We start from the raw sequence: 19,734 nt of genomic DNA, 5'->3' as shown, positions 1-19,734 counted from the left end.
CCCACAAGAGTTCGCAGGACATGCTGGGAGTTGTGGCTCCACAAGAGCTCGCAGGACATACTGGGAGTTGTGGCCCCACAAGAGCTCGCAGGACATGCTGGGAGTTGTGGCTCCACAAGAGCTCGCAGGAAATGCTGGGAGTTGTGGCTCCACAAGAGCTCGCAGGACAGGCTGGGAGTTGTGGCCCCACAAGAGCTCGCAGGACATGTTGGGAGTTGTGGCTCCACAAGAGCTCGCAGGACATGCTGGGAGTTGTGGCCCCACAAAAGCTTGCAGGACATGCTAGGAGTTGTGGCTCCACAAGAGCTCGCAGGACATGCTGGGAGTTGTGGCCCCACAAAAGCTTGCAGGACATGCTAGGAGTTGTGGCCCCAGCCCAACAAGAGCTCGCAGCACATGCTGGGAGTTGTGGCTCCACAAGAGCTCGCAGCACATGCTGGGAATTGTGGCCCCACAAGAGTTCGCAGGACATGCTGGGAGTTGTGGCCCCACAAGAGCTCGCAGGACATACTGGGAGTTGTGGCCCCACAAGAGCTCGCAGCACATGCTGGGAGTTGTGGCCCCACAAGAGCTCGCAGGACAGGCTGGGAGTTGTGGCTCCACAAGAGCTCGCAGCACATGCTGGGAGTTGTGGCCCCCACAAGAGCTCGCAGGACAGGCTGGGAGTTGTGGCTCCACAAGTGCTCGCAGGACATGCTGGGAGTTGTGGCCCCACAAGAGCTCGCAGGACATGCTGGGAGTTGTGGCTCCACAAGAGCTCGCAGGACATGCTGGGAGTTGTGGCTCCACAAGAGCTCGCAGGACATACTGGGAGTTGTGGCCCCACAAGAGCTCGCAGGACATGCTGGGAGTTGTGGCTCCACAAGAGCTCGCAGGACATGCTGGGAGTTGTGGCTCCACAAGAGCTCGCAGGACATACTGGGAGTTGTGGCCCCACAAGAGCTCGCAGGAAATGCTGGGAGTTGTGGCTCCACAAGAGCTCGCAGCACATGCTGGGAGTTGTGGCCCCACAAGAGCTCGCAGGACATGCTGGGAGTTGTGGCTCCACAAGAGCTCGCAGGACATGTTGGGAGTTGTGGCTCCACAAGAGCTCGCAGGACATGCTGGGAGTTGTGGCCCCACAAAAGCTTGCAGGACATGCTAGGAGTTGTGGCCCCAGCCCAACAAGAGCTCGCAGCACATGCTGGGAGTTGTGGCTCCACAAGAGCTCGCAGCACATGCTGGGAATTGTGGCCCCACAAGAGTTCGCAGGACATGCTGGGAGTTGTGGCCCCACAAGAGCTCGCAGGACATGCTGGGAGTTGTGGCTCCACAAGAGCTCGCAGGACATGCTGGGAGTTGTGGCCCCACAAGAGCTCGCAGGACATGCTGGGAGTTGTGGCTCCACAAGAGCTCGCAGGACAGGCTGGGAGTTGTGGCTCCACAAGAGCTTGGAGGACATGCTGGGAGTTGTGGCTCCACAAGAGCTCGCAGGACATGCTGGGAGTTGTGGCTCCACAAGAGCTCGCAGCACATGCTGGGAGTTGCAGTTGTTCCAGTATTAGAAGCTCTACCACAAATTGACGCCTTTCGTCAATTCCTCTTTATGGTCTGTATGATGACACTTTGTGGTCCGGTCTCCAGTAAACACACGTAAACAAATAGGGACACGGTCTGTATAGGGGATACCATGGCTTAGGGGGGAGCGCCTTAACGGTGGGGAAGCGTCCGTGCTGGAGAAATGGGGGGGCAGCGTACAGGCCGAGGAAATGGGGGGGCTGCGTGCGGGCCGAGGAAATGGGGGCAGCGTACGGGCCGAGGAAATTGGGGGGCAGCGTCCGTGGTGGGGAAGTGGGAGGCAGCATCTGTGCTGGGGAAGTGGGAGGCAGGTGCATACAGAGGGGTGATCTCGGATGATTAACCCTCCGCTTGCTATCTCCTCTCACTGTAATCTCTTCTCAAAGTTCACTTCTCCGCCGTTCGCTGACTCTGCAGGAACATAACAGCCGTCCTGCAGGACTGCACCCGACACCTTTCTCCCCCGGCCGCAAACAGACACATATTCAGGGGGTAATGGGGCTGGGACAGTGTGCGGCTTTCATCAAACAGCCCCTCATAGCTCAGCTTCCTGTAAGTATGAGCCCAGACAGGTAGTCCGTACCATATACAGAAGGACTACAAGGACCAGCAGGCCTGCAGGAGGAAGGGACACAGCCTGTAATATCATGTGGGAATTCAAATCCCAGCATACACAGTAGTATGACTATCAGCAGGCAACATACTAATACTGAAGCACTATAAGTCCCAGCATACAGTTTCTGCTGAACCAGCGGGCAGGGACTGTGGGTTTTCTCACTCTAACGTTCTGCAGGAATAAAAATAAGTCTTGCTAAAATAGCTGCGACATTTCTCTCACACGACATCGGGCACCGACACTCACCCCTCAGCTGCTGCCATGACGCCGTCCGGACTTTGTCTGTCACGTGACCTGACGGTGTCACATGACCACATCAGCTGAGCGCTCACACAGAGAGGGCGGAGCGGTGAGGGCCAAGCCTCGCTTCTACTGTCTCATAGCAACTGTCCCTGAACACCGCTGGTCATGGAAATGGTGCACAGTCAGCGGGGGGCTGAGGAGAGGAGGAATTGCTGCTGCTGCCGCGCTGCCCCCACACATGTGCCGCCTGGGGCGGACTGCCCCCCCCCCACGCTACGCCACTGATGTGAACAGAAAATGTCCTATCATTGCTAAATATTGAACCACTTCTTGGCCATTCCTCATTCTTGACTCTAAGTCCAGAGCAAAATGTTAAGTTTTGAAATAAGGCATGCCAAAAAGTAATGATTTTTTTAGTAGCCCACATTTTTTTTTAATTTTGTTTGTTAAGACCTCTCAGATGGTACAAACTTAAAATATTCGCAAAAAATTCATGCCTCCAAAAAATTTACAATAAGAAAACCAAATCCTAAAGCTTCCTGCATCGATATAAGATTTGGAGTATTTTCATCTGAAACTGTACTCTAGCTGTCGGGTTTCGTAAGCCCTCGCCACTCAATTCTGCCATTCTAAGAAAATGTATTATATATGATGTCGCAGGTGTGGATATATGTTGGAATATGTTTGGTGCAACAACTCCATTCCTGTCTATGAATGTTTATTTGCTAGATTTGTATGCTGTTCATAAAGTTAGAACAAAAAAAAAACTCCCAGAGGCTCACACAGGGAGTGCCTGTGACTGTATTTCCTGTTTTCCTGTGTCTGTGTATGAGAGAAGCAGCCTGCTGCAGCCTGCTGCACAGATAGAGACACACAAATGATTTATTCCTGATCTATTAAGCTTATCATATATTGTTCCTGTTTGTTCCTGAATAAAGAAGCTCTGTTGTCACACGCTTGGAAAGTATCGTGAGTAATCCACTGCCAACAATATACCATTGGTGCAACCTGTTCAGCTCTACAGGGGCCCAAGAGGTAAAGTGGCCCTAATCAATCTCCAAAGCAAGTGGAATTGTACAACAAAATGTGGAATTGTGTAACATTGCAGAGGGCGCCTAAATTGTTTTTACACAGAGGCCCGCTTCTTTTGTGTCTGCCCTTGTGGTAAAGTCACTATAGACAAAAGAATTCAGCCTTCCTTTAAATCAGTTATTGCATTTAGTGCTTTCTGGAAGGTTTTTGTATACTCCTTAGGCTATGTGCACATGTGTGGAATTCCATTCCATGGGAAATATGCGAGAAAACTGTATTTTAAATTCTTGCCTATTTCCCGCAGAAAAACTAGCGTAATTAGCTTGCAAAATGCTAGCGTTTTGGAAACCGATCCGTAGCATTGCTTGGAAAACTGATTGACAGGTTGGTCACACTCGTCAAGCATAGTGTTTGACGAGTGTGACCAACTTTTTACTATTGAGGCTGCCTATGCGGCATCAGTAGTAAAAAGATATAATGTTAAAAATAATAAAAAAAATAAAAAATCGTGTTTTCCTCACCTTCTGGCGTCCCACGCAGCGTTCCCGTTCCTCATGATGCTCCCTGTAAGTCCCGTTCCCAGGAATGCCTTGCGACAATGACCTTTGATGACGTCGTGGTGAGACCGCTATGTCATCAAAGGTCACTGTCGCAAGGCATCCCTGGGAACGGGAGTTGCCGGGAGCATCGCTGAGGCCTGGAGATGCTGCGAGGGACGCCGGAAGGTGAGAATATGATGATTTTTTATTTTAATTCTATTTTTAACAGGGATATGGTACCCAGAGCCTGGAGGAGAATCTCATCTCCTCCAGACCGTGGGTACCATCCGCAAATTTTCCACTTACTTTTCGCATGGTGGGCATAGCCACATGCGGAAATTAAGCAGAACAATGCATTCCTATGTGTGCAGATTTTCCCGCGATTCCGCACAAAGAATGAACATGCTGCGTATTCGCCGTGGAAAAATAGGCAGCATTAGCACAGCATGTGCTGAATACCATAGCATTGCATGATATGCTTTTTTTTTTTGCATTTTCGCGGCCAAATCGCAAGTTTAAAAATGCAGCAAAAACGCCAAAAAAGTTACGTGTGAACACAGTCTTAAAGCCATTATTTTTCTCAGCAGCAGAGGTATCTGAAATATATAGTTCCAAAACATATGTTCGAGTCCCCGCACCTGCATGTCTTGTGGATGTTCGACAGCCGCAACACATGCAGGGATTACCTTTTGAAAAACGGCCAATTTTGGCAGCTTGAAAAAGACTTCTGTGCACATACCCCTAGAAGCTTCTTTCCAACAAAGTTTCCCTCTTGGATAAAACTGACCTCAATGTTTCCTGTAATCATTGCATGCAGTTTCAGTTTATATGATACATTTTCTCAAGATAAGCCTTATATGAGTCACTGCTTAAATATAATTTATTTTCTTTAAGGAACTCCTTTGTGGACATCATGCGTGCCATTCTCCTTTCGCTAGAAGTTCTAATAGAAGACCAAGAGCTTCAAATCAATGGCTTCATTTTAATCATAGACTGGAGCAATTTCTCCTTCAAGCAAGCCTCCAAGCTTACCCCATCAATCCTAAGACTAGCCATCGAAGGGTTGCAGGTATGTGAACAAAAAATCACTACAGTTGTCTACTGCCAGACAGCTGAAATTATGTACTATTTAGAGATTTTTAATGTATTTGTTTAGTACTTGCATAGATTTGGAATTTAAAATGTTTGTTTATCTGTTGAAATGAAATGGAACATAAATGCATGAAAGGTTTTATAGAATATTAATCCAGGTGTATCACCACTAAATATATTGTTTATAGGAAAGAAGTCCTAAAATACTATCTCCTGTTTTCAGCAGCAAAAGAATTGTGACTTTTCTCCCAAATATTTTTTTACTTTTTTGCGTAGCTGAAATATAGTATTTTGACCATTCGGATGCAAACATTGTTAAAGGGGTATTTTCACACTGTATCCTGTGAGCTGAGTGCTATGCAGTCTTCTTACAATCTCCTCACTTCCTGGCAGGGTGGATCTCTCCTCATTGAGTGACAGGATGGGTGAGTAGCAGAGCTACAATGTTAGTAGAACTATAAAGCTCAGCACATGTTCTGCTATAACACACTCAAATATCAGTGGTTTGAGTTATCAATGTTATCAGTGTAGTTACAAATAGAGATTACAGGGTATTTTAATAAGCACAAAGTTCAGGATAGCAAAATCGAGCTGAACTGTGACTAAGGGTACCGTCACATTTAGCGATGCACAATGATCCCGACAACGATACTACCCGGTCAGGATCGCTGGTGCATCGCTAAGTGGTCGCTAGTGAACTGCCAAACAGGCAGATCTCACCAGCGACGCAGCAACGGTCGGCGGTCGTTACCTTTCAGACGCAACGATGAAGACGTCCTCCCGCCTGCGTCCACGCGTCGCTCATCGGCGCCAGCAGGAAGCCCAGCAGGAAGCGGCCGACGAGAAACAGCCCAGGACGTTCTCGCGCGATCAGCGATAACCAGCGGGGAGCCGGTCAGAGGTAAGTATCACACATAGCGATATCGCTAGCAGTATCGCTGCTGCGTCACAAAATCGGTGACGCTTTAGCGATATTGCTAGCGATCTCGCTAAAGGGGGCTTTACACATAGCGACATCGCTAGTAATATCGCTAAAGCGTCACCGATTTTGTGATGCAGCAGCGATATTGCTAGCGATATCGCTATGTGTGATACTTACCTCCGACCAGCTACCCCGCTGGCTATCGCTGATCGCGCGAGATCGTCCACGTCCATTTCTCGTCGGCCGCTTCCTGCTGGCGCCAACAAGGGATGCATGGATGCGGGCGGGAGGACGTCATCGCCGCGTCTGAAAGGTAAGTAACGACCGCTGCTGCGTCGTTACATCGCTGTGAGATCTGCCTGCTTGGCAGCTCACTAGCGACCATTTAGCGATGCACCAGTGATCCTGACCGGGTCGCATCATTGCCGGGATCGCTGGTGCGTTGCTAAATGTAAAGGGGGCTTTAGTGTGATGGGGCCTTAAGAGACCTGACAGACAGGCTGGTGATTTTCCTAGTCAGCAGCGGAGAGGGAAGGGGATGGTGATGAGCAGATAACTGCTGCATAGAAATAAATGGGATATAAAGAGATGGTGGCTGGGATATTTGGAGTTAATTCATCTCCTAGAATTTATCTACTGCACATACTCACCCAGGGTTTGGCCATGCACTTGTGACTGAGCTCCATAAAAATCAGCTGTACACTATGAAAGATAAAACTCCCATTGCATGAGTATAAAAGCAGATAGAAAAAGCAAGTCAGTTGCAAACTTGCTTATTTTCATGCTATATAACTAACTGAAGCAATTTAAAAACTTGGAAATGCTCCTTTAATAAAACAGTCAAACGTATAGGTAAGATTTGGGTAAGTCATGACATTTATAAATATGAGACGGGTGTTGCACTTTGAAATGAGGATTTTGTGGAATGGTCTACTTATTTTATACAAGATATATGGTTGAGCTTACAACCTAGGAGATGCTGAAACCCCTGTGCGGGTTGGAGGAATACGATGATGTTATTGTCCACCACACCAACAGGAGCCTGCAGCATGTGATGAGGAAAAAAGGGTTAGGCCGGGGTCACACTGGCGAGGAATACGGCCGAGTGAGAGGCGCTAAAAGCACGTATTATTATTATTATTATTATTATTATTATTTATTGTTATAGCGCCATTTATTCCATGGTGCTTTACATGTGAGGAGGGGTATACATAAAAACAAGTACAATAATCTTAAACAATACAAGTCATAACTGGTACAGGAGGAGAGAGGACCCTGCCCGCGAGGGCTCACAATCTTCAAGGGATGGGTGATAATACAGTAGGCAAGGGTAGAGCTGGTCGTGCAGCGGTTTGGTCGATCGGTGGTTACTGCAGGTTATAGGCTTGTCGGAAGAGGTAGGTCTTCAGGCTCTTTTTGAAGGTTTCGATGGTAGGTGAGAGTCTGATATGTTGTGTTAGACACGTGATATGTATTAGACACGAACCAATGATTCTCTATGGGGTCCCTCGCACCAGCCGTATATTTCTCATCCGTATTCTACGGTCCGTGCCAATCGCAGCATGCTGCGATTGTCAGCGTACTACGCCCGTAGTGCGCCAATGCAAGTCTATGGGTGCGCAAAAAATACGGATTACACACGGACCACACATGTGACTTGCGAGAAATACGCACCCGGTGTCTTTTAGCAAAGGCGGCAATTCAGTGCGCTATACAGTAAACTCACACTGACAGGTTTAATAAAGAAACGAAAGAATAGATATAGACACATAGAATACATGTAGAATATAAATATATACAGTGGGGCAAAAAAGTATTTAGTCAGTCAGCAATAGTGCAAGTTCCACCACTTAAAAAGATGAGAGGCGTCTGTAATTTACATCATAGGTAGACCTCAACTATGGGAGACAAACTGAGACAAAAAAATCCAGAAAATCACATTGTCTTTTTTTTTCATTTTATTTGCATATTATGGTGGAAAATAAGTATTTGGTCAGAAACAAGCAATCAAGATTTCTGGCTCTCACAGACCTGTAACTTCTTCTTTAAGAGTCTCCTCTTTCCTCCACTCATTACCTGTAGTAATGGCACCTGTTTAAACTTGTTATCAGTATAAAAAGACACCTGTGCACACCCTCAAACAGTCTGACTCCAAACTCCACTATGGTGAAGACCAAAGAGCTGTCAAAGGACACCAGAAACAAAATTGTAGCCCTGCACCAGGCTGGGAAGACTGAATCTGCAATAGCCAACCAGCTTGGAGTGAAGAAATCAACTGTGGGAGCAATAATTAGAAAATGGAAGACTTACAAGACCACTGATAATCTCCCTCGATCTGGTGCTCCACGCAAAATCCCACCCCGTGGGGTCAGAATGATCACAAGAACGGTGAGCAAAAATCCCAGAACCACGCGGGGGGACCTAGTGAATGAACTGCAGAGAGCTGGGACCAATGTAACAAGGCCTACCATAAGTAACACACTACGCCACCATGGACTCAGATCCTGCAGTGCCAGACGTGTCCCACTGCTTAAGCCTGTACATGTCCGGGCCCGTGTGAAGTTTGCTAGAGAGCATTTGGATGATCCGGAGGAGTTTTGGGAGAATGTCCTATGGTCTGATGAAACCAAACTGGAACTGTTTGGTAGAAACACAACTTGTCGTGTTTGGAGGAAAAAGAATACTGAGTTGCATCCATCAAACACCATACCTACTGTAAAGCATGGTGGTGGAAACATCATGCTTTGGGGCTGTTTCTCTGCAAAGGGGCCAGGACGACTGATCCGGGTACATGAAAGAATGAATGGGGCCATGTATCGTGAGATTTTGAGTGCAAACCTCCTTCCATCAGCAAGGGCATTGAAGATGAAACGTGGCTGGGTCTTTCAACATGACAATGATCCAAAGCACACCACCAGGGCAACGAAGGAGTGGCTTCGTAAGAAGCATTTCAAGGTCCTGGAGTGGCCTAGCCAGTCTCCAGATCTCAACCCTATAGAAAACCTTTGGAGGGAGTTGAAAGTCCGTGTTGCCAAGCGAAAAGCCAAAAACATCACTGCTCTAGAGGAGATCTGCATGGAGGAATGGGCCAACATACCAACAACAGTGTGTGGCAACCTTGTGAAGACTTACAGAAAAGGTTTGACCTCTGTCATTGCCAACAAAGGATATATCACAAAGTATTGAGATGAAATTTTGTTTCTGACCAAATACTTATTTTAAACCATAATATGCAAATAAAAGGAAAAAAAAACAGACAATGTGATTTTCTGGATTTTTTTTTCTCAGTTTGTCTCCCATAGTTGAGGTCTACCTATGATGTAAATTACAGACGCCTCTCATCTTTTTAAGTGGTGGAACTTGCACTATTGCTGACTGACTAAATACTTTTTTGCCCCACTGTATATATATATATATATATGCATTCTATGTGTCTATATCCTTTGGTTTCTGTTATAAACCCTGTCATAGGGCTCCATTATATGTCCATTTTGCAAGCCTGCGAGAAAATCTCGCCATACGGATGCATACGGATGCAGACATGCGCAAAATACGCAACCACACCTTGATTATGGATGACATACGGAGCACTGTTTAGGGGCCATTCATCCGTATTACGCATGTAAAATACTGACTGTATTTTGCGTCGGCTAGTGTGACTCCGGCCTTAGGGTAACTTCCATTTTGAAAGAGGGGGAATAACTGAAGTACTTGTACTAAAGGAGGCACTATTTCTTTGTGGATCACTAGTATGCCATTAATATCATTTGAAAAGCTAACGTGGGCCCTAATACCTAGGATATGTGCACACATTAAGTATTTCTTGCAGACGTTTCTGCATCAGAAAAGTGTCTCTTGGCGGGAATAACGCTATATAAAAAGCTATGTAAAAAGCATGCTTTTTGAGTGCTTTTTTGTTTTCAAACATTTTTATTGGATTTTAGTAAATAACAAGGGTTGGGAAAAGGGGAGGTAAAGAAGGGAAAGAAAGGGAAAAGGGTGGGAAAGAGGATTAAGGGAATAAAATTTAAGTGCTTTTTTAATGCATTTTTCATATTCCTTAGAACTGGTGAAAAATGCTGCAAAAAAGCTGAAATTATTAAAAGTGATTCAAATCTGCTAGTAAAAAGTAAGCAACGTGTGTATGGGACATCAGAAATCTACCGTAATTCACATTGCTGGGACAGTAAAATGCTTTTTTTTCTGCTGAAAAAACATGCGGAAAAAAACATGACGTGCACATACCCTTAAGTTAAAGATTCTATTACCATATGGGTGTCCTACTAAAATGTTGGATTTAAAGGAGGGCACTATTCCCATGTGAAGCATCATCCATCCAGTCTTTAGCAAACAGAAATTATCAGCAATTCTTTTACCAGTTATTTATAGGCTACAAAACACACATCACATGGTTACAGATTTTCAATCTCTTAATCAGATGTCTTCTCGCTAGAACATCGCCAGCATTTCACACACAGTGATTTTCTTTACTGCATTCACAACTGTCTTTATTGCAATAGTTTCACTCAATTGATCCTCTACTTAGCCACACACATTATGATTTGGCACACCAGCTCTGTCACTTTATTATGGCAGATGTCGCTTTTTCATTACTGTCATGTCCAAAAATGGAACGTCATTCGGATTTAAGGCTACTTTCACACATCAGGTTTTCGGCGTCAGGCGCGATCCGGCGTCGTGCCGGAATGCCGGATCCGGCAAATGTTTTGTAAAACCTGATGTGCCGGATCCGGTTTTCTGCCGGATCCGTCTTGTTCTTGACAGACAAAACCGGATCCGTCTCATCCGGTTCATCCGTTTTTCTATCCGTTTTTCGACGGATTGCGCCGGATCTGGTTTTTAAAATTGACCCTTGTGGCCTTCCGAACGGGATTGGCTGCTGGAAAACTATATATAGCATGTTCCTACAGCCCTTCTTTGACAGGTTGTAGAGGAGAAAGTGCAGGTTGGAGAGAAGAGCAAGTTACTGACGAAGATGGATGTTGTCATTGGAAATATTACCACTAGAAGTTCTGTGACGGTTTCAGTAATGAGGGACAATTTTGCACTATACTTTATGTCACCTCAAGGCAGAGTACACTGGCAGGATGACAGAGTGTGAAAGATTTGTGCCCTTAACCAAACTTGTGTACCTTCTGTACCAACAGTATATACCTTTGCCAACCAAAGTTGGCTATCTTGTCATGGTCTCTATTTTTAGCTTTAGGCCACAGGTGTGTACCTGGTTGTGTTTTATGCAAAGTATTTCACCTTTTAACAAAAGTTGTGTACATTGTTAGGAAATCACCAACAATAAACACAACTTTTCAGGTGAAATACTTTGCTTCAAACACAACCAGGAACACAACTGTGGCAAAAAGCTAAAATTTACCCACAGTTATATACCTGGTTTTGAATACCTTTTTACCTTTTAAATACCCTGTATTTAACCTTTTTTTTAAACATATTTCGCCGCAGAAAGAAATGACAGACAACCAGTGTAAACAATAATTTAACTTTTATTTAAAATATTTTTTTTTGTGTAAACTGTTTTTAAAGTTAAAAAAACTTTTTTAATAAAGGTTTGAAACCAACCAAATGGGCATTTTTATTACAAAAAAAACATTATAACTCGGTGTAGTGTGGGGTGGAAATACTGCTGGAGGGGCTGCGGGACACTTCGACAATGGGAGTGTGGAGAGAGGACTGGGATCGTGGTGGGGAAGGAACAGTTAGAGGTGATGGTGTGGAAAAAGCTACAGAATGGGTGGACATGTGGGAGGCAGAAGAGGTGGTGGGCGGTGGAGTGGAGGGTTGGGCAGGGACTGTAGGAGCAGATGATGTTGATGGAAAGTTGTATGGGGAAGGAGTTTGGTACGGGGAAGGAGTTTGGTACGGGGAAGGAGTTTGGTACGGGGCAGGTTGCTGGAAGTGGGGAGATGTCTGGTACTGGGGAGGTTGCTGGTACTGGGAAGGTTGCTGGTACTGGTGAGGTTGCTGGTATGTAATAGGAGGGGGAGGATGGAAAGTGGCTGGAGGGGGTGCAGATGTAATAGGAGGGGGAGGATGGAAAGTGGCTGGAGGGGGTGCAGATGTAATAGGAGGGGGAGGATGGAAAGTGGCTGGAGGGGGTGCAGATGTAATAGGAGGGGGAGGATGGAAAGTGGCTGGAGGGGGTGCAGGTGGAGGAACTACAGTGGTGGGAGGTGGAGGTTGGGAGGTAACCTGCTGTAGAGCACCGTGGCACGAATGCATTACATGCATCTGCTGGGTAGGAGATAGTGTTGCCATGCGCTCCACAACAGACCTGAAAAAGGTGTGGTTTGGCGAAGATCTTGCTTCTGAATGCATGGTTTGCAGAAGTGTCTTCACCTCCAGAATGCTGGAGTTGATCTGCTGAAAGCCTGCGGAGATTTGCTCTGACAAGACTTTTAGACAGTTCTGGAAAGATGCATTCAGATGCAAGAACTCTGGCGCATAACTCTTTTCCTGACCCCTCTGCCGCTGCCGCCCAGTACCCGCAGGTGTACTAGAGGTGGCAGGGGCAGAAGGGTGGGGTAAAGGGAAAGCGATCTCCTCACCAGCAGCTTCATGTAATGTAGGCGGCCACGATGCTCCTGTGCTGGTGGATGGGACAGATGGGTCGAATGTGTGGGAAGGCTGGGAAGGTGCAGATGTACCGGGGCGGTCGAAGTGTCCCTCGGTGCCGGTCTCCTCAGGGATCGCCTCAGAAGGGTCCAATCGTGCAGGCTCCCGAGTGCTGCTCACCGTGCTGTGGAATAAAGAGAAAAAAAAACAATTAAAATACTGACATGGTATGGCCCTGGCTGAAAAAAAAAAGTTACATCTAACATTTTTTTTCACATGTGGTGTGTAATATTTACCTTCTAGTGACCATTGTTTCCCGGAGGAACGACAGGGCTTGTGCGTACTTGTACTTGCTCCTGCGTCCTCCAGATCCACTCGGGGCCCGCATCTCTTTATTGAACTCCTTCTTGAAACGATCCCTCACAGACCGCCACCGATTCACAATTCTGTTCCCTGAAACGAGAAAGGAGTGGTTAGTATACAACATCAGTGTTTCACAAACTCCAGTCCTCATGGTCCCCAGGGGTCATGTTTTCAGGATTTCCATAGTAAATAGAAATCCTGAACACATGATCCGTGGGGACCACGAGGACTGGAGTTCGGGAAACACTGGTTTACATCAAGCAACCGGTACTGTATATACTTACGCTCTTTAATCTGGGCCCGAACATCGAGGTCCTCCCAGCGGCCCACAAAGAGCGAACAGATTTCCTCCCAGAGTCGTCGGGTAACGATAAGGTCAGCGTGGCGGCGGTCAGCCATATTCCAGAGCGGCTCCCTTTCTCTGACGAGATCGATGAGGTGGTCCACATCGAGTCCTCCATCCTCACCGTCAGAGTCGGGAGCACGCTGTGAAGGCTGTTAAAGAAAAAGACAAAAATAACATAATTAGCCTCCACAAAAGAAATGAAATAAAAAGTGCAAAAAAACAAAGCAAAAATATTTATACTTACACGCTGGTGACCGCCGCGTTGCTGTCGCCGACGACCCTGGGAGGCACTGCGAGGACCTCTTGGCCGAGCACCAGATTGGGAAGACTAGAGAAGAAAACAAAAAATGTTATGTCTTTGGATGTAGGCATTTGTTTGCTGTGTGTGGTCTGCAGAACATTGTTTTCTATGTGTTGTGTGTAGTGTGATGTTGTGTTTCTGCATTTGATGCAAAAAACTTACCAATTGTGAGCCCACTCCAGGTGTCTGTCCACCCCTTCCTTCTTCTTCTGGGAGCTCCTCTTCATCTTGTGAATCCTGTTTTGAAATAAAAGGCAATGAATAGACATATATTACAGAGATGATGGATTTTGGAAATAAAAACTTACCGTCAAACGCTGACGATGCGAGGGAGGGCTCCCAGAAGATGATGTGCTGTCTTCCTGGTGGCCACACTCCATGCCTGTGGGTGGTGTTCCAGCTGCTGCCATTGCTGCTGCTGCTGCTGCTGCTGCATCTATTGGGCGGCTGTTGAATAAAGAGAAACAAAGGGCCAATGAATATCTTGATATTCAATAGCCCTAGTTTGGAGGAATGGGGGATTTGATAATTACCGTCTCTCATCTGCTGCTGGCCTCCCCTCCTCAGCATGTTCCATTTGCTGCTCCATTTGGGGTGGTGCTGATGGTGCTGCAGTGGTCTCCTGCCTTCTCCTGCTGCGCTTGGTTGCTTTCTTGGGTGGCATGTTGGGTGTGGCTGTGGGTCCCACTGTCTTGCTTTTATATATGTCTTGTGGGCAGAGCTACTGAGCATGCTCAGACCAAAAAAACCGGATCCGGCCACCGGATCCGGCTTTCGCCGGATCAGGCGCATTGCGGCGCTCATAGGCTTTCATTGTGTGAAAAAGACGGACGCGCCGGATCCGGCGTGTCCGGCTTTTTCGCCGGAGACAAAAAACGTTACAGTAGCCGTTTTTTCCAGACGCCGGATCGCGACACATTGCCGGATCTGGCGAAAACCGGATGAAACACATGGCCATCCGGCGCGATCCGGCGCAAATGCAAGTCAATGGGGGGGGGAAACCGGATCCGGCATTGCATTTCGCCGGATCCGGTTTCTGTCAAAAGCGCCGGATCGCGCCTGACGGCGAAAACCTGATGTGTGAAAGAGGCCTAAGTCTGTTAGCAATCATCAGAAGCAAATAAGACAAAGTTATACTAGCACAAACCACAATTCATTTCAATTTTGCAGGATTCCTCCTGATGTTACCATCATCAGGGATGGCTTTACAAGTACAGAATTCTATACAATGAGACCAAAATTAATCAAAATTAATGAAAAAGGCCACCGCCGTCCAACATTAAGGATTTGTGCTACTTAAACGTCAATGTTCTGAATTGTCAAGGACTTATATATTCTTTGCTGTGTGTGACCTTGCTGCAGCAGAGATACTACCTAGTTATCTTAGTGGCTTTAATATTATGCAAATGCCTTATTTATGCTGATTTTATGTTGTGTATTCCCCTGCTGGGTATCCATAGCCTGGCACTGTTGCTGTTAGTATTGTGGCTGTTGCCAGCCAACATTATTAATAATCCTCATTATTCCCTTACCTAACACAGTTAGACACAACTGTAACATATAATATATGTTAAAGTGAATCTTTCACTCCCACGGACGTACATAACCTATTAATAGGGTATACAGGTAACAGAAATGTTCCACTAGTCCTACCTGTATGCCTCATATTAATGGTCTTGATGTTGAGAACTGTTATATCCTTTCTTTATGTTAATAATTTCTTCCAGGCTTTGAGGCGTGCGGTGCCTGGAAGAAATTTTGCCTCCTATCTTCATTAAAAAAATACAAAGATTGAGCTTGGTTTTAGTGGATATACATGCAGCACATAAACACATGTTCACATTGGCCATAAAGCATACAAAACCTACAAAAGACAGAATGAGAAAAACTCTGCTGTAATTAAATAAATAAAAGGCAAAAACTGCATCTAAATAATTCAGAGTTCTTAGTAATACTGTATTTGATCAAATATAGCATAAAAGCCATCCCACCGTCGTCAAGGTGACTCTGATCGGGGAGGTCCTAAACTGTCTAGGATTAAAAACCTTATCATGTGTCAAAGTTGACATTGGTTTGTGAATAAGGGCAGACAAATAAATCTTAGAGATGCACCTTTTCTGGGGCGGCTGAGAGCTGATGTTTTTAACCTGGGGGGCAGTATCCATGACCCCTTCCTAGGCTATTAATATTAGCCTGCAGCTGTCTGCATAGCCTTTGCTGGTTATTAATTATAGGGGGACCACACATCATTTTTTTTTTAATAGCCAGTAAAGGCTGAGTATACAGCTGTGAGCTGATATTAATAGCCTGGGAAACTCCATGGGTATTACCCCCTTCCCAGGCTATAAACCTCTATTTCAAGCCATCGGCTTTCCCTCTGCTGGTTATTAAAATTACGCAGGACCCCATACCATTTTTTTCCTTTAAAATTAACAGTTGCTGTCAGGTTACAGCCTATGTACATTCGTTCTGTTAACACTCCTACATAGGCTGGTGACAGTGTGTGTAGGTTTGTGTGTGTGTGTTTGTGTGTGCGTTTGTGTTGGCTTATCGGCTTAGTAATGAGCGTGTCAGGCTGACACCTTTTCATTAATAAGCCTAGACTTTGGTGTCAATGACAGCTGCTGACACCAAGCCCTAATCCCATTATTGTGATGTCACTGCATCAGCATGAAAAAGCTGGTGTCGAACCAATAAATTACATCCAAAACCTTTTTTTTTAAATATCTTTATTTAGCTCAAAAAAGCATTCACTGCTGTACAAAAATGTATGCAAAAACGCATACAAATTTGCGGCAAAAATGCATGCAAAAACGTGTGTTTTTGCCTCAGCATTTTTCCTGCCAATAGATGCAGCAACCTTGTAGAAATTTCTGCAAGCAAATACTCAACGTGCGCACATAGCCTAACAATGCTTACAGAATACTGATATGAGGTTCCTACTCAATGTTTTAATTGTTCCTATTTTGCATGTTAGGGGATTCACTGGGAATTAGGGCTCTGAATTATGCACAGGCATTGTTTATTTTCTGGATAGTTTTTTTTCAGGTGGCTTCACTGGGGACCTAAGGGATTGTGTGGGTGAGGAAGCAACATGAAAGCCATTGGATTGTCTGCTGCATTGTACTCACACTGCATAGCAAATATTTGATTAAAGAAATGTCTGACAAATTGTCAATTTACTTGTAAACATTTTCATGATAGCAGTTATATGTGATATCTGCAGGTTATATAGTCAGCATCAACAATCTAAACATTCCAATGCTGCTTTAAAATGACATTTCACCAGTTATACAAGGTTAAACTGGCCACATCATGAAATAGTGGCTGCAAAGCTGAGTATAACATGGTTTTTATTTATTAATTTCCCATCCCAGAGATATTAACGTATGTGCTATTTTTGCCTTCAACTAAGTGAGCAATATCAGAGATTCATTTTTAGGGGCATTGCCTTTTTTCCCTCATGAATTTGACCAATAATAGCAGGAGACATCAAGCAGGGGCAAAAATAGAACATTCCCCAGTTCATACCCGACTCTCTCTGTGTGAGACATGTTGTGACACACAGCCCTGCTCTCATCACTGATCTTACTTGCTGTATCTAATGTGAATATTAGGAGGGGATGGTAGTTGAGCAAAGCTGTGTGTCATTACAAATATCTCTGCATTATTATTATTATTATTATTATTATTATTATGCATTTATATAGCGCCATTTATTCCATGGTGCTTTACATGTGAAAAGGGGAAATATAGACAAGTATAGTAAACATGTGTAAGACAAGGGACACACAAGTACATAAGGAGAGGGGACCCTGCCCGCGAGGGCTCACAGTCTACAGGGATGGGTGAGAATACAGTAGGAGAGGGTAGAGCAGGTCGTGCGGTGGTTCAGTAGACCGAGGATCATTGCAGGCTGTAGGCTTGTCGGAACAGGTGGGTCTTCAGGTTCTTCTTGAAGGTTTCCATTGATGGTGAGAGTCTGATGTGTTGCGGCAGGGAGTTCCAGAGTATGGGGGAAGCACGGGAGAAGTCTTGTATGCGGTTGTGGGAAGAAGAGATAAGGGAGGAGTAGAGAAGGAGCTCTTGAGATGATCGAAGGTTGCGTGCGGGTAGGTACCTAGAGACCATGTCACAGATGTATGGAGGATACAGGTTGTGGATGGCTTTGTATGTCATAGTTAGGGTTTTGAATTGGAGCCTCTGGGCGATAGGAAGCCAGTGAAGGGCCTGGCATAGGGGGGGAGGCTGGGGAATAGCGGGGAGACAGGTGGATTAGTCGGGCAGCAGAGTGGAGGATGGACTGGAGCGGAACCAGAATGCTAGAGGGGAGGCCAGAGAGTAGGAGGTTGCAGTAGTCGAGGCGGGAGATGATAAGAGCATGCACTAGTGTTTTTGTGGTTTCATTGTTGAGGAATGAGCGGATCCGGGAAATATTTTTGAGTTTGAGGCGGCAGGAGGAGGCGAGGGCTTGGATATGTGGTTTGAAAGAGAGCGCAGAGTCGAGGATCACCCCAAGGCACCGAGCGTACGGGACTGGGGAAAGAGAGCAGCCGTTGACATTGATGGATAGGTCTGGTGGAGGGGTAGAGTGAGATGGGGGAAAGATGATGAATTCTGTTTTGTCAATGTTCAGTTTGAGAAAACGAGCAGAGAAGAAGGCTGAGATAGCAGACAGACATTGTGGGATTTCAGTCAGTAAGGAGGCGAGGTCGGGTCCAGATAGGTAGATCTGCGTGTCATCGGCATAGAGGTGATACTGCAAACCGTGGGATTCTATGAGCTGTCCCAAGCCGAATGTATAGATGGAGAATAGTAGGGGTCCTAGGACAGAGCCTTGGGGAACACCAACAGACAGGGGGCGAGGTGAGGAGGTGGTGTGTGAGAGGGAGACACTAAATATTCGGTCTGTTAGGTATGATGAGATCCAGGATAGGGCCAGGTCTGTGATGCCAAGAGATGAGAGAGTCTGTAGCAGGAGGGAATGGTCTACGGTGTCAAAGGCAGAGGACAGGTCCAGCAGAAGGAGGACAGAGAAGTGTCGCTTGCTCTTGGCAGTTAGTAAGTCGTTAGTGACTTTAGTTAGGGCAGTTTCAATTGAGTGATGCGGTCGGAAGCCAGATTGTAACTGGTCAAAGAGGGAACAGGAGGAGAGGTGGGAGGACAGTTCAAGATATACATGCTGTTCCAGTAGTTTTGAGGCCTAAGGGAGAAGAGATATTGGGCGATAGTTAGACACAGAGGATTGGTCAAGGGAGGGCTTTTTGAGGATGGGTGTGATTGAGGCATGTTTGAAGGATGAGGGAAAGACACCATTTGTAAGTGAAAGGTTGAAAAGGTGTGTTAGAGATGGGATGAGGACTGTGGCCAAGTTAGGGATGAGGTGAGACGGGAGTGGGTCAAGGGCACAAGTGGTGAGGTGTGATCTTGACAGAAGGGTGGAGAGCTGATCTTCTGTCATGGTGGAGATGCTGGCTTTTGCAGAACAGGGCTGAGCGGCTAAGAAGGGCATTGAGGGCTGCGGGCCAAAGTTTTGTCTGATCGTGTTGATCTTCTGCTTAAAGAAGGAGGCAAAGTCTTCGGCAGAAATGAGAGGAGGGGGAGGAGGTGCTGTGGGACGGAGTAGAGAATTAAAAGTGTTGAAGAGCTGTTTAGGGTTGTGAGACAGGGAGGATGAGAGATGCCAAGTAAGTTTGTTTTGCGGCAGAGAGCGTGGACTTAAAGCTGGCAAGGGACAGCTTGTATGCATTGAAGTGCTCAGATGCGTCTGCATCTTTCATCTCAAGGCACTCTGGAATGAGTACAGCAGAGCTGAGAATGCTGTAAGAGTATAACTGTAGATACAGAGGTGTTATAGTGGGGGAAATAAGTATTTAATACACAGCCGACTTTGCAAGTTTTCCCACCTATAAGAAATTGAGATGTCTGTAATTTTTATCGCAGGTACACTACAACTGTGAGAGACTGAATAAAAAAATTTAAAAACCAGAATTTCACATTTTATGATTTTTGTATAATTAAATTGTATTTTATTGCAGAAAAAAGTATTTATTCACCTACCAAACAGCAAGAATTCTGGCTCTCACAGACCTGTTAGTTTTTCTTTATGAAGTCCTCCTACTCTGCACTCATTGT

At 45.8% G+C, this 19,734-nt stretch overlaps 1 protein-coding gene across 2 annotated transcripts in view; it reads left to right on the top strand.

Moving 5' to 3' along the window:
- The window catches only part of CLVS1 (clavesin 1), a 109,770-nt gene that overhangs the window by 67,971 nt on the left and 22,065 nt on the right, over positions 1 to 19,734 (top strand). For both annotated transcript variants that reach the window (XM_073583945.1, XM_073583946.1), the window contains exon 3: positions 4,882 to 5,056. In XM_073583945.1, the coding sequence (XP_073440046.1) occupies positions 4,882 to 5,056 (175 nt within the window). The remainder of the gene's footprint in view (positions 1 to 4,881; positions 5,057 to 19,734) is intronic.

Source organism: Dendrobates tinctorius, unplaced genomic scaffold (genome assembly GCF_039654945.1).
Source record: "Dendrobates tinctorius isolate UK_male_01 unplaced genomic scaffold, ASM3965494v1 ptg000082l, whole genome shotgun sequence".
Classification (NCBI taxonomy): Eukaryota; Metazoa; Chordata; class Amphibia; order Anura; family Dendrobatidae; genus Dendrobates; species Dendrobates tinctorius.
Note: the sequence above shows the minus strand (reverse complement) of the source record. Positions and strands in the feature narration are given on the sequence as shown.